The 15625-nt window shown below is 39.3% G+C and overlaps 1 protein-coding gene across 1 annotated transcript in view; it reads left to right on the plus strand.

The window, feature by feature from the left end:
• MACF1 (microtubule actin crosslinking factor 1) overlaps window positions 1-15625 on the plus strand; it is a 230379-nt gene that overhangs the window by 179101 nt on the left and 35653 nt on the right. Inside the window, 16 exon segments of the mRNA XM_032594263.1 lie at window positions 3752-3911; window positions 4268-4493; window positions 4496-4584; window positions 5546-5558; window positions 5561-5629; window positions 6138-6379; window positions 7077-7283; window positions 8803-8826; window positions 8828-8923; window positions 9358-9465; window positions 10360-10504; window positions 10507-10577; window positions 11545-11748; window positions 12496-12504; window positions 13463-13694; window positions 14555-14781. Of these exon segments, the coding sequence (XP_032450154.1) occupies window positions 3752-3911; window positions 4268-4493; window positions 4496-4584; window positions 5546-5558; window positions 5561-5629; window positions 6138-6379; window positions 7077-7283; window positions 8803-8826; window positions 8828-8923; window positions 9358-9465; window positions 10360-10504; window positions 10507-10577; window positions 11545-11748; window positions 12496-12504; window positions 13463-13694; window positions 14555-14781 (2122 nt within the window).

Below are 15625 nucleotides of genomic sequence, written 5' to 3' on the forward strand. Positions count from 1 at the left end.
AGTTATTTTCTGAGTTTTCGAAACAGATTTTTCCCCTTCATATTTATAAATAATACTTTTGATACTTGGAATTTAAATTTACCATATTTCTTTTCTGATAGCTTATCCCAATATTAGATGTTTTTGCATCCAGGACCTAGTCTGTGATTCTGTTCAATATATGGACATGATGCATGAATAGGGGCGCCTAGTTGGCTCAGTAGGGAGAGCACACAACTCTTGATCTTGAAGTCGTGGGTTCGAGCCTCACGTTCGTGTGGAGCCTACTTTAAAAACATAAAAATAAGGGTGCCTGGGTGGCTCAGTCAGTTAAGCGTCCGACTTCGGCTCAGGTCATGATCTCACGGTTTGTGAGTTCGAGCCCCACGTCAGGTTCTGTGCTGACAGCTCAGAGCCTAGAGCCTGCTTCGGATTCTATGTCTCCTTTTCTCTCTGCCCTTCCCCCACTGTGCTCTGTCTCTGTCTCTCAAAACTGAATAAATGTAAAAATTTTTTTAAATTTTTTAATAAAAAATAAAAACATAAAAATAAAATATTAAAAAGAGAGACAGGTGCATGACCAGTCTTCAATAAGTGGCCAAAAATAGGCAGTATACTTTTCTCCTCTGAGGAAGTGCTTTCTCTCTCCATAGCTATACCCCAGCATCACTTCAGCTTAGTATGTCACATGAAGGTCTTTTAGTTTATGCTGTCCCCAGTTTTAAAAAGAAATGCTCACCAATTAGAAATCTGTATGAGAGTAGTGTAGGTGATGAGTTATGGTTGTAGCCTTTCAGTTCTCTAGGTAGCCAGCAGAAGTTGTCATAATTCCCTCTTCTACACTGGCCCACAGTGTGCTGATTTCTTATCAGAGTTGCAAAGTATTGTCCCCCATGTTTGTGGGAGAAACAAAAATGAAAGAATTCAGTTTATTTTTTTTTAATTACACTTATTTTTATTTACAGATAGCACTGCTTTTTTTTCTTTGTCCATTTTCATTAATAGTACCATTAGCCTTCCAGTTACCTGGGCGTAATCATTAATAGTATCATTAGCCTTCCAGTTACCTGGGTTTAAAACCTTAATCCCATTTTTTACCCTTTCTCCCCCACTCCTTTGTGTCCCACATCTGTCAGGATGCTAAATTCTGTCCGTTTTACTTCTCTAGTGTCTTTTCTATTCATCCATTTCTCTAATTCCTACTCACCTGCCTCAGGTCGTGACTTGGGCTCCTCAATGTGAGGTAGTTTCCTAATGAACTAATCACTCATCACTCTATGGCCACTTACCCTCAGGCTTCCCCTTTGCCTTGCTCAGAAATTTAATGACTCCCTGTTGCCTATAAAACAAAATCTAAACTCTTTAACCCAATATTTGAAGCCTTCAGTTATTTGGCCCTAATCTACATTTCTTTTTTTTTTTTTTTTTTTATGAAATTTATTGACAAATTGGTTTCCATACAACACCCAGTGCTCATCCCAAAAGGTGCCCTCCTCAATACCCATCACCCACCCTATCCTAATCTACATTTCTGTTTCCACGTTCCTCCTCCTCGTATTATTGGTAAAGTATACCATATACTTAGGTATCTTCTGTCAGTTCCTAATTCTGTCTTTACTGATAGTGTTGTGTCTTCCGTGACACAAGAGAGAGAAAGCATGCTGTTTATCTTCTTCTATGAAATTTTTTTATTCCCCAAGGATGGAATACCTTCATTTTCCTCTTCACTGCTGTAATTCTTTGTTTGTACCTTGTATTGTCATTATTTTATATACTTATTTCATAGGCCCCATAAGCTCATTAAAGTGCTGATTTGTTTCTAATGTATCTTTTTATGACTCTTTCCTTCTGCCCACTTCCATCCTCCTAACCTAACACAGTTTCTGGGTCAATATTTTAAAGAGAAATACCAAGAGAAGCTTCATTTGTTCCAGATATCCTAAAGACTTTTATTTAGATTCTTTAATATTGGATTTTTTTATACCGCTGAATTATTTTTGCTCTTTGGTACCCTAAATCCTATTACATTGTTTTTCAAACTTTCAGATTCCAAAAACCAGAGATGAGTCAGAAAAACCTAGAAATCAGGGACAAGTTTTTTTTTAAAGTTTATTTATTTTGAGAGAGCACAGAGCCCAACACGGGGCTTGAACTCAGGATCGTGAGATCGTGACCTGAGCCAATATCAAGAGTCAGATGCTCAACCAAATGAGCCATCCAGGGGCCCCCAGTTTTTTTTTTAATGATATACTAGTTTAATAATAATCTTTAAGATTATGTGTTTTAGTTGTATTAATTGAAGATGTATTTTGAAGGCTGGCATAAACAAACTATTCTGTACTTCATACTGACATTTAAAAGTAGCATTCAGAGGGATGCCTGGATGGCTCAGTCGGAAGAGCATGTGACTCTTGTTCTTGAGGTTGTGAGTTCGAGCCCCACTTTGAGCCTAGAGTTTACTTTGTTTAAAAAAAAAAAGCTTCATATTCTTCAACGTTAAAAAATAATAAAACTTAAAAAAATTAAAATAGTATCTAGAAATATGTTTTTCTTTATATTTAAACATAATTGAATTTCCAGATCATTAAAATGGTAATTCTTTATGTTTAAATCATTTGTTTTCTTTTCTTTTTCTTTTTTTTTTTTAGAGCGCGCACACAAGTTAGGGAGGGGCAGAGGGAGAGGGACAGAGATCCTAAGCAGGTTCCACATTCAGCACAGAGCCTGATGCAGGGCACTATCCCACAACACCAAGATCATGACCTGAGCTGAAGTCAAGAATTGGATGCTCAACCAACTGAGCAACCCAGGCACCTCTAAATCATTTCTTATTAAAATAAATTTGTCCAGGGTACACAGCATAGAACCTAGCACAAAGTGGATGTTCAGTAAAGGTTTGTTGAACTAAAGTGCATCATATACCCAGACCTTTTTAAATGATGTCGCGTTTAGTCTGTTCTTAATCATCCAAAAGATATCATTATGGCCTTTTATTATTAACCTGTGTGCTAATCCAGTTCTTTGGTGGTTTTTCTTTCTTTTCTCTATCAGGCTTCCTCTCCCCTTTGTAATTAGCTGCCTTTAATCTGCAGCTTAGTATCTTGAAATCTAAGCTTAGTATGGATGTTATATTAATCAGGACTTAAAATTCTAAGTGAGCTGTGAAGTTTACAGTTCTTTTGACTGCCATGTGTGTTGGCAAATTCAGCTACTCTGAGGTCATTTTCTTTGCCTTAAATCTGGATTCAGAGTTATGTTCTGGTGCTTGAAATCACTGGAGCTGGGGAAATGGGGAAGAAGTTCTAGCTCATAGTCTGCATTTGTTCCTCATATGCTCTCTTAACTCACAGTGAAGGTAGCAGTGACAGGGAGAAAGAGATGAAAACTGATAATTTTTTTGATGCCTTTAAACTTTATTTTGGTCTTATGTTCAGATGATGCATGTGCTCTGTCCCTTAGGAGAAAGAGCATTAGAAGGCCTGATTACAGTCCTCTTTGCACTGTTAACTACTCACTGGGTGAATTGGACAAATCTTTAAGCCTTCAGAGTTAGCTTTCTGTTTTGTCATAGTGAGATTATTCTGCCTACTTTACAAGGTTATGAGGCAATGCTTATGAAAAACTTTAAAACCACAAAGTGCTACGTATATGTGTCGTGTTTACTATTGATACTTAAAATGTACCTGAAGATTGGTCTTTTACTGGATATAGTACTATTATCAGTCTTAATGTGATTTTTTGCCTGAGCGGCTTGTTCTGTATATTTGTGTAGGCAAAAACAGCTGGAAGATATCCTGGTTCTGGCCAAACAATTCCATGAGACAGCTGAGCCTATTTCTGACTTCTTGTCCGTCACGGAGAAAAAGCTTGCTAACTCAGAGCCTGTTGGCACTCAGTCTGCCAAAATCCAGCAGCAGATCATCCGGCACAAGGTAGGGAGGAGTTGTCATAAATTAGAACACAGCACTGCAGTCAGAAATCTCAGAAGTTAACTGCCTATAGCAGTCTAGAAGATATGTTTTGGGGGGGGGATATTTTAAAGTTTAATTTGAACTATGGTCAAATTATTCATTGACATAGTCACATCCTTGAAGTAAAAATAACAATTGACTAATAGGCTGCCATCAGAAAAAAAACAGCTTTTGTTCTCACTTTTTATATTATTTTTGCCCTTTGGTAGGTGAACTTTTTCTATTATTTAATTTATTATATCATTGTTATTCATTGTTTCATGTTTACTTTTCATTTATTTGTTTCTGTTATTCATTTTTTCCATCTGGATTTCCAGGCTCTGGAGGAAGAAATAGAAAGCCATGCAACAGATGTGCACCAGGCATCAAAATTGGGCAATCTCCTCCCCCCTGACATTGCTCTGCAGAACAGGGTGTGCTGTCAGGAGCTAGACTCCTTGCAGCCCATACAGTGGATTCAAGACTGGGGCTGTCGGAAAGCAGCCCTGCTTGAACAGGCACTGTGTAACGCTATACTGTTCGGGGAGGATGAGGTGGAGGTGCTCACTGGCTGGCTGAGGTTGAGACAACTCAGTTCAGTGTTCGTAAGGATTACAGACAGGATGTCCTGCAGAAACAGCATGCTGACCACCTGGTATTCATGTTTTCCATTTTTATTGGTCATGTTACTAAGTTATGTTGTAATTCTGATTCATGTTTCTCTTCATTTCTTTCTCTTTTATTCCAAACATTTCGACTTCATTTTATACATAAGCACATAGTTATAGACTTGTTGCTAAGGACTAATCTATTTTTGATGAGTCCATGGAAATACTCGAACTTAACAAACTGAGTCAATAATTCTAGAAGATGATCCAGAGTACAGTCAGGGACCATCTCAGTTCCAACTCATGTTTTACATCATTAGGTAATGTATCACTCAGTTTCCATCTGAGAAGTTTTATGAAAGAGAGTGTAATGTGACAAAGCCAGAATACCTAAATATCGCCCTAGGTTTGACCATGTAGCTGTAACTTCTAAAATATTTCTAGAATTTATGTGCCCAAATTCCAAGGATTATTTGTCATCTTAATGGAAAGAACAATTTTCTCTTTTCATCTCATTTTTATGAAATTTCTTTAAGGGTAGTAAAAATAGGCAAAGCAGTTGTTTTGTTGTTTTAAATAATCTAAGATTCTTCTGATTCATTGACTTCAAATATTAAGAATTTTTAACCATGATCCTGGTTTAACTCAGCCTGTTCTTGCTTTCTTCTCTTGAACTTTCTGAGTCTTGGTTTTGGACACAGTAGACATTTTTGCTGAATTCTACATCTGCCTTTCTTGGGCTCAGGTTTGGTACCAGTAGATTGGTAAAACTGATTTAATCCTAATCTCTTCTTATCCGGTGCAAGGGATTAGCTTGCCCATAAGTATCAGATTTAATTGTTTTTGAGTAATAAATAGGGTAACCAAAGAGATAAGGAATAACATAACTGAGGTATAAACTAAACTGGTATTTGTCTCTTTACTTTAAACTTGGTCTCCTAAAGGTCTCACCTTTCTTTCCCTTTGTTGTGCTGTAGTTTTAAAATTCATGCTATTCTTTCCTTTCAGGCTCTAAATGAAGAATCATTAATAGAAAGAAGAATGTAGATCAAGCTATTAAAAATGGTCAGGCTCTTCTAAAACAAACCACAGGTACTTTGAAAAGTGCATCTCTCAGCACCTCTGCAGTCACTCAAGCACATGTCCAGGGAAATAAACATCCTGCACTAGCCACTACTCTTGTACGTAGAAGAAGTTCAGTATTTATTTACTGGTTGTATTACCATGTGCTCCTGGAGGCTGGCAGCCTGGGGTCCTGTTTCCTGCTAAATCTTTTGAAAACTAAAAGATATTATCTCACATTTGGTTATAGATGATGACTCCCCCTGCTCTCCAGTATGTCCAAGGCCAGCATTCACCAAGAGGTGCTGGGACCATTTAGAAAACTTGCAGTTGAATTCAGATCTTAATAATCTCAGAAGTGGCTTCTTTCATCAGTTGGAAGGTTTATCTCCCACTTCCCATAGTGTGGGATTCTAGGTGAAATTGCTTCCATAGGGAGAGAGCATCTATAAAATTTAAGCTCATTTCGAAGAAAGGGGGATAAAGGAGACTCCCTCATATCCTCTTAAATATAAATAATTATGCACTGTCCCCACAGGTGAAGAGGTATTGCTTATCCAGGAGAAACTGGACGGAATAAAGACTCGCTATGCAGACATCACGGTCACCAGCTCCAAGGCCCTCCGAACTTTAGAGCAAGCCCGGCAGCTGGCCACCAAGTTCCAGTCTACTTATGAGGAACTGACTGGGTGGCTCAGGGAAGTGGAGGAGGAGCTGGCAGCCAGTGGAGGACAGTCTCCCACAGGGGAGCAGATACCCCAGTTTCAGCAAAGACAGAAGGTGAACTGAGTTTCACACTGTAAAGGGAAAGAATTTTTTTTACCTCTTCCAATCCCTAAGTTCAAAGGTTTAAGTGTCATCACCAACTGTCTCAACCTTAAATCTAAACCAAAAAGTTCTGCCTGCCTCCTTTCTTGTTTGCTCTTGTTTGCATGGACAGTAAGATTTGACATAAAGGCAGACTTATATAAGAGCACTTGTTATGGTCTGAAGGGAAAAAAAAAAGACTGAGTCCCAGATCCCTGGGAAGTTTTCTTCACGTGTAACATTTTAAAATTGACTTCTGTAACTCATTCTCTAGAGAGTGCTTCAGGATTCTGTTTGATTCTCCTACAGGATCTAGTGCAGTTCTGGATGTGCAGAAATACTATGTAGGTACTTATTGACTTAAAAATGCCCTTGGCTAAAGTATTTTATCATTTCTATTGAAGTAAGGAGAAAAAAGAAAGAGGCAGTATTTGTTCTACCCAGAGATAGTGTGGCCCAAGAAGTGTTGCAGACAGTTCTAAGCAGCAGCTAAGCCTGAAGTCAGGCTGTGGAATGGTTGAAAAATCTAAGACAAGAAAAAAAATAAGTGGAGGAAGGAGGTCAGAGCCCTGCTGGGATGTGTGGTAGAGATAGCACTTTCTACCCAGCACAGCTGCTAATGTGCTTAATTTAGCAAGGAATGGCCTGAAAACTTTTTTTCCCTCCTTAGGAATTAAAGAAGGAGGTCATGGAGCACAGGCTGGTGTTGGACACAGTGAATGAAGTGAGCCGTGCTCTCTTAGAGCTGGTGCCCTGGAGAGCCAGAGAAGGGCTGGATAAACTTGTGTCTGATGCCAACGAACAGTACAAGCTGGTCAGTGACACTGTGGGACAAAGGGTGGATGAAATTGATGCTGCTATTCAGAGATCACAGCAGGTAATGTTTATTAACATCTCTACAGTAATGTTTTAGGCAGCAGGGATGTATGTGTGAAGCACAAAATTATGACCCACATAAATACAGGGTCAGAAATAAGGATAATAAGAGTAAGCTAAATCTGATCCAACAAGTTATTTCAGTGATTGGAAGTGATTGGATAAAGATATGTGAAGATGGGTCTCAGTTTGACCCAAAAATTTTTGTATTTATTATTTATTTTGAGGGTGGGGGAGGGGCGGAGAGAGAGAAAGAGAATCCCAAGCAGGCTCCATGCTGTTCGTGCAGAGCCCAACGTGAAGCTTGAACCCACTTGAACCTGCTTGAACTCTGAAATCATGACCTGGCCGAAATTGAGTTGGGACACTTACTTGACTGAGCCACCCAGGCGCCCGACCCATAATATTTGACCCTTTTTGAGCAGACGGGAATTTGTGATAGAGTCTGTTTGAGCCCTCTTCTTAGCTACTGACCGGTTAAGAGGCAGATTCTGATAGTAGATAATATCTAGGACCAGAAGGTCCAAATGCATCCCATCTTAGTTTGACATAATCAACTGTTTTAGTATTAGCTGGAAGGGGAAGGAACCAAGAACTATAATTACTATCAAATATGCTAACCAAAATAGAGGTATCCAAAATAGAACCTTCTCAGTAAACACAGGTGTCCTATTTCCCTCGATCTTTTTTCCTTCCTGCTTTCTGGAAAAAGTTATTTGCTTTCCTTTGTAGCTGGATACGTACCTATTAATGTGTCATGGTGCAGAGTAAATATAACATGACTTCTTGGGTTCATAGTAATAAGCAAATACTTTGTGAACCACACAGAAGTTTGCTGTGACTCTCAAGTGCATCCCCAACATGTCTTTATTGGTATCCCTACCCTTGACCAGATACTTGGGTATGAGATTTATCATGCTTGGGAAAAGCCTACTTTCCTCTTTAAATATTGGTGTTTGTTGGCACAGTTGAAGAGAAATTGGGGACCTCATTAAACAGTTACATAGAACAAGTTCTTAGTTTTCTTTGTTTCCACAGAACCCTTTAAAGGTTTGGTGTTCTTACGCTTCTTCAACTATGAGAGTACTTCCAAGTTAGCTTGACTCAGCTGTCTGTTGCCATGTTTAACCATGCGTTTAAATACGGCTAAAACTACTGTTGAGTGTATGGGTAGGAAACAGGATTGGCAGATGGGAGAGAGCACAGCCTCATAAAAGCATTGTGATTAGAAGTATAGTCTTAGGAGTGTCAATTTCCATTGTTGTTTCTAGCTGTAGGATCACTAATTGAATTCTATGACTTCTTTACAAAGAAGTTGAAATAGGATCAACTCCTATTTGTTGAAGTATAATCAGTTACAAATTATCTGCATCTTGATTTATGATTTTATGCAATTTTCCCCAGTTTTGGCTTTCCTTTGTAGAAATAAACCATATTAGTAAAAATCCAGGCCTTTCTGTGTTGAGAAATGGTAATCTAAGGAACATAATTTCTTCATTTTTCTTTAATATGCCTATTAGTATGAGCAAGCTGCTGATGCAGATACTAGCTTGGGTTGCTGAAACAAAACGAAAACTGATGGCCCTGGGTCCAATTCGCCTAGAACAGGACCAGACCACAGCTCAGCTGCAGGTACAGAAGGTAAGTGTAACACTGACATATCTGCTGTGCCCTGAGCTAGAAGAATCTTCACTGGTTTAGAGTAACTACGAGAGTTTCTGACTGCCACAGGTTGACTAACGCAGTTTCATGATGGTGGCTAGAGATTTAAAATAATTGGTAAGATGAGGAAGAGATTCTTTTGCTTTGTGAAGAGGGAGCAATAGGCCCATTAATCCAGGAAAGAATAGTTAGCAGTTTTCTGGATGATTTTTAGGATAGATGATACTTTTGTAAGCTACTAAAAGATAAGCATGGAAGATGTATGGATAGGCAAAGTGTCAAACTTTATAGAATAGTTTTGATGTGGCTTCATCAGAGTGAGGAGTTTTTCATAAATTGTGTCTAATAACATTTCAGTAACACAGGCTTGGGGTTCTCTTACTTCGTGACCTAACTGTAGTTCACTTTCAAAGGCTTTCTCTATTGACATCATTCGACACAAAGATTCAATGGATGAACTCTTCAGTCATCGTGGTGAAATCTTTGGCACATGTGGAGAGGAACAAAAAGCTATATTACAGGTGAATTGCATTTATTTATTTACCGTGTTTATCTTGTCTTGATGGTGGTGAATCAGTACAATTGTGAAATGACAAGGTTTTTCCCCCTGTCACTGGTAATGGTATTAAAGTGCAATTTGATGTTCTGGGGGGAGCCATGTCCCTAACCCTATGTGCACAAATGTCCAAACAGTCCTGCCAGAAGATGTGAAATACATTGCAGGTTTGTTTTCTTTATAACAGAGGAATTGCTATGTATCTTCAGTCCATAAGGGTCTTTGAGTTACCTCTCTAAGTATCTATGATAGATTTTTCAGACCCATATGCAGATATTCTTTCTTCAGGCCCTTGTAAATGATCATACCCATTTCTAAAAGGATTGGCCAAGAGACTTGTAGATCAGTTTTGCTTGTTCTTGTAAAAGTTATGGTTAACCACTGTTTCCTCCGAAATGTTCATAAATTGAACTACTCATTTTAAACATATGAAGCCTAAGTGTCTGGTTTGTGAGACATTTTTATCAGAGGAGAAAAGACAAGTCAAAGTTAGTGGGCAGAGGGTCCATTTCAGCCCCTGAGATGTTCTGTCTTGAACTGACCTGCCGTAATAATGCTATGTCTGAGGTTGTATGTCATCTCTAAGAGGTTGTTATGCTGTGTCGTGCTTGCTCTGTTTGTCTTTGAAACTACTTTCATGTGTTAAAAAGTCTAGAAACAATACTATACATGATAAGAAAAAATAGAAAATTCAGTTAAGTATAAAGAAAATAAAATCAGTTGTAATTTTGCTCAATTAATCCATTTCTGGACATAAAAAAACTGAAGAAATTCTTTAATTTTTTATTGATATATACCTACATTTTTTCCTTAAGAGAAGGGTTCCTGATAGTAATAAGTTTTATTTTGTTGTTCATAGGAAAAGACAGAGTCTCTAATACAGCAATATGAAGCCATTAGTCTGCTCAATTCAGAGCGTTACACCCGCCTAGAACGGGCACAGGTCTTGGTGAACCAGTTTTGGGAAACTTACGAGGAGCTCAGCCCCTGGATTGAGGAGACCCGGCACTGATAGCACAGTTACCTCCTCCAGCCATTGATCATGAGCAGCTCAGGCAGCAGCAAGAGGAAATGAGGGTAAGGAGCAATCCAGGTTTTATGCAATGGCAGAACTCAAAATTGGCTCTACGCTTTATTTTAAAACAACATATTTTTTAGTGCCTACCAAGTGGAAGTTCTGTGTTATGAAGTTAAATCTTAATTGGTTAGAATTTTTGCGCACGCGCGCACACACACACACAATACATACCTGAATTACTTCCTTTGTCCTTAATATGAATCCATTAAAGAAAAAGAGCATGGAGATGTCAGAAACCTGGGTACTGCAGAAATAAAGAACTAAGTAAACATCAAGGGTATTTTTAAATCTTTCCAGATATGGTGGGGCGTCATGAGACTTGGGATATGGTTGGGTGGCTTTTTCCGTTTGGGTAAGCCCTAGCTGGAGTGAAACAATGTCAGAAAGCATTGGCTGCATGGACTTTAGGGAAAAGGGAAATTTGTAGACACTTCAACTAATGCTTTTACCATTAAAGATAGTTTTTAATGTCTCTCTTATTTGTGGCTAATGGCTTGCGCTTATTCTTTTCTCTGTATTCCTGTACATGGATGGATATAAACTGGAAGGGGCCAGCAGTAGAGTCAAGGAGTGGTTGGATTACTAGAAAAGTTGCCATTTGTGCCTTGTCCTGCTTAATGTCTCTCAGTTTGAGGAGGGGGACAGATACTTATTTAACCATGCAAATTATAGTGCATGGAAGTATTTATATGTACAGAAGAGGGGGATTAAGCTTGTATCAACAGGGAGGGGGAGGAGGAGTGAGAGATGATGTGTCTGGGAAGGCTTCCTGGTGTTGGGACGTCTGAACTGGCTTTTGAAAATTAAGAGAATTAGGTAGTGTTAGAACCTAAGACTTAGATCGTTTTTTTTTCTTTTCCATAAATGGTGCGATGCTGGGACTTGCTGGTTTTTAGCAATTCCATTTTTTCCTCTCAAAGTTGATACGAGCTTGGTACAAAATAATCATTTTATTTTCTTACATAGCAACTCAGGGAATCCATTGCTGAACACAAACCCCATATTGATAAGCTGCTAAAGATAGGCCCACAACTAAAGGAGTTAAACCCTGAAGAGGGGGAAATGGTGGAGGAAAAATACCAGAAAGCAGAAAACCTATATGCCCAAATAAAAGAGGAGGTGCGCCAGCGGGCACTGGCTCTGGACGAGGCTGTTTCCCAGTCGGCTCAGGTATGTGTGTGTCTTTAAGTCCTATTCCCTTCAACTACCCTTTAGTCTAAGCACGAGATCTCTGTATCAGGTGTGCCTCTGTGGTCTGGAATGTCTAGACCAACGTGCAGATGATATGTCATCAGTAGATCAGGAACCTGTGCCTATTACGTTTTCATTCCAAGGAACATTGGTATACCAACACTATGGCTGGTTGCAGGCGGGAGGGGGGTGTCTCATCTTGGCTGGTATATACTGTCTGTTGACAGTTTCTTGAAAACTTTTCTATCGTGATGAGTCTTTAGCAGGGATGATTTTGGATAAATTCACCTTGAAGCAACAAATGTGTCAAGAAAAGTGAGATTCCTATCAGCCTCTTACTTTCGAGATTTGGAAGACAGCACATTAGTTTTCTTACTCAAGAGGCCACCAGCTAGCTCCTGGTGCAGAGAAAGATGCTTGAGTAGGGAGAAGTAAGAGCCAAAGAGAAACATAAACCACCAGCAGTGGAGTTTAAAGCATGTAACTACATACTTTTCAACTAATATATTGCTGTTAGTGGTTTTTTGTCATGTCTGGGTATTTTATTCCTATGTTTAGTGTCATATTCTTGGTTAATATTTGTACTTACTCAAGTTTTTCCCCCCACCTTCCGTCCCATCTCTCACTCACATTGTGGAATGTGTTACTTTGTGTTGTTGCTGCCTGCTCCTGTCCTCCCCACATCGTCACATTTCATTGTTGTGTTGACCGCGCCCACCATTACAGATTGCAGAGGTAAGGTACCCACCCTACTGGGATTAGGGGGTTCTTATGAAGCTGAGAATTGAGAAGATTTACCTTTAAGGAAATTGCCCTTTACTGTCGTGGAAGAAGTTTTATTAGTCTGGTTTATTATGCCAGTCTCACTTGGGGCAAAACCTAAAAGTGAGGGAGCAGTGGGGAGTGATTTTGTCAAGGAAATCCCACTGTGTCTCCCGTGTAAGACACTAGAGTTAAGCTTCATTGCAATGAATCCAGAGTTGGTTTTAGAGAACTTCTTAAGGGGGCAAGAATATCTGCATTGCACCCTTTTCCCCCTTCTCTGCTTCAGATTATAAATGAAAATTTTATAATTACAATCATGTTATTCACAGTGCCTGAAAAGCGGGAAGGTAAATTGTTCTTTTAGAATAAGGATAGATTTGGCCTTTAATTACCTTTCATCATGCTGACCTTTTCCTTTCTCACTATTACATATAATGGGTTATTAAATTGTATGCCAGGATACTTTTAATCTCTAAGTCATGTGGCATATTGAGTTCCCCATCCATTTACACAGTTGGTAGAGGGCCTCTAACTTGTTGGTCTAATCTGTTGCATGCAGCTGTCATCTGAAATGTTGACACACTGACTCTCACCAGTTTCATGGTCTTGTCCCTTCCTTGTCACACTAGTTGGGATCAGGGAAGTACTGTGACAGCACTAATGACTTGAGTCGATTTCTGGCATATTACTTGATATCTTTTTTTGTTTTGAAAATAAACGTTTACTTTTTTTTTGATGGGCCAGCACTGGTGTGCTATGCCCAAAGCAGTCTCTTAGGCAGACCTAACACTTGACAGCCATCGGGCTAAGCCGAATGCAAGTTACCAGAAAGAGTAGTAGATTCATAACCTGTTATTCCCTAACATTTCCCGCAGAGGTGTGATGAAGTAGTATTGCTGTGATGGCTAACGTTCCAACATCTGTTTAGTTCCATGATAAAATCGAGCCTATGTTGGAGACTCTGGAGAATCTCTCCTCTCGCCTGCGTATGCCACCGCTGATCCCTGCCGAAGTGGACAAGATCAGAGAGTGTGTCAGTGACAACAAGAGCGCCACCGTGGAGCTGGAAAAGCTTCAGCCTTCCTTTGAGGCCCTGAAGCGCCGTGGAGAAGAGCTCATTGCACGATCTCAGGGAGCCGACAAGGACTTGGCTGCAAAAGGTGCTTCATGAATCTAATTATTGTTAAAGAAAATCAGTAAAGTAAATTCTAGGCTGTGCTTACTCCAGCATCCCACCAGATATACTTCACTGAATGTAAAGGCAGTCCCCAAGTAATTGGAAAGTCATTTAGAATTCAGAACACATCTCCCCATTGAAACAAGATTACAATTGGTAGCTGGATTCCTAGGCCAGGAAACAGATGCTCTTTTAACCCCTAATATGAATTGCAGTGTCCAATGTAGGTGGAGCATAACTATCTTATAGAACACTTTCCATAGGAAACAGTGAGTTTGACACAGAACACTGGAAATAGAGTTCTCGGGGAGCCTGGGTGGCGCAGTCGGTTAAGTGTCCGACTTCAGCCAGGTCACGATCTCGCGGTCCGTGAGTTCGAGCCCCACGTCGGGCTCTGGGCTGATGGCTCAGAGCCTGGAGCCTGTTTCCGATTCTGTGTCTCCCTCTCTCTCTGCCCCTCGCCCGTTCATGCTCTGTCTCTCTCTGTCCCAAAAATAAATAAACGTTGAAAAAAAAATTAAAAAAAAAAAAAAAGAAATAGAGTTCTCATCTCAGCCCCTTTAGAAGTTAGGTCTTTTGCACTTGAGCAGTACCTTTGTATCAGATGATAACACATTTCCATGCCATCTCTGTGATCTTTATGTGGGAGACCACCATAAGCAGAAAATACAAATGTTGATAATAATAAAACAAAGGTAAAAAAAACTATCCTTCAGGTTATAAATTTGTAGAGTTTTTAAAGGATAATTTCAGGGGAAAATGTGAGAACTGGGTGAAATTTCTGATGAAGTGGATTCAAGTACTCAGAGAAGTCCCATTCATATCTGTTGTTTATTCCCTCAGAAATCCAGGACAAATTGGATCAGATGGTATTCTTCTGGGAGGACATCAAAGCTCGAGCTGAAGAACGAGAAATTAAGTTCCTTGATGTCCTTGAACTAGCAGAGAAGTTCTGGTATGACATGGCGGCTCTCTTGACCACTATCAGAGACACCCAGGACATTGTCCATGACTTGGAAAGCCCAGGCATTGACCCATCTATAATCAAACAACAGGTTGAAGCTGCTGAGGTAAGACAGAAACAAAACCTTGTCTTTTATGTGTTTGTCCTCTAGAAAATCACTTTATCCAAGTATATTGTGTTAACTGCTTACCCAGGCCTACTCCTTAAGAGGTTGTTGTTATTGTTGTTGTTTGTTTAATAGGACTTTTTTCCACTTAAAAAATATGTGCTCGTTATAATAAAGATTTCTCTCTCTTATACATACAAGTTTCACCGCCTGGATACACTCCTACAACCTCTGTAATTTTGATATAGGGTAGTTCCATCACTCAAAAGTAATCCTTTTATCAATTTTAAACTTAATTCAAATTAGTAGAATGTGCTTTCTGATTTTAGTCTTTCCATAGTGTACGTTATTTCTCAGGTAAATTTCTTTTTTCAAGTAAATTTCTTTAATGTAAAAAAAATAGCAGATAGAAAAGAAAATAAATTTTGGATTCATCATCCAGAGATAACAATTGTTACTTTGACCTACCCTTTTCTAGTCTTTTTGGAGAGCCTAGTTTTTATGAAATGCATTTTTCATCATTTTGTCTCTTTAAGTAAAGTCCTGCCTATCTTGATATTTTGTCTTTTATTTCTGCCATTCTCCCCCTCCTTGCCCCTGTCATTGCCAGTGCATGAACCAGTTTTTAGGATCTGGCACAGAACGGACTTTCTCCACAATTATACAGCCTAGCATTTCTATTATGTTAGTCTCTCAGCTCTGAAGTTGGTGACTTGTACTATTATTTTAGCCTTGTTGATATACTTCCCCATGATAGACTTCTGGCTATAGATCATAATCTCCTTGGTGGGGGCGCCTGGCTGCGTCAGTCGGTTGAACATCCGACTTCAGCTCAGGTCATGAT

The sequence above is a fragment of the Lynx canadensis genome, chromosome C1 (genome assembly GCF_007474595.2).
Source record: "Lynx canadensis isolate LIC74 chromosome C1, mLynCan4.pri.v2, whole genome shotgun sequence".
NCBI classification, from domain to species: domain Eukaryota; kingdom Metazoa; phylum Chordata; class Mammalia; order Carnivora; family Felidae; genus Lynx; species Lynx canadensis.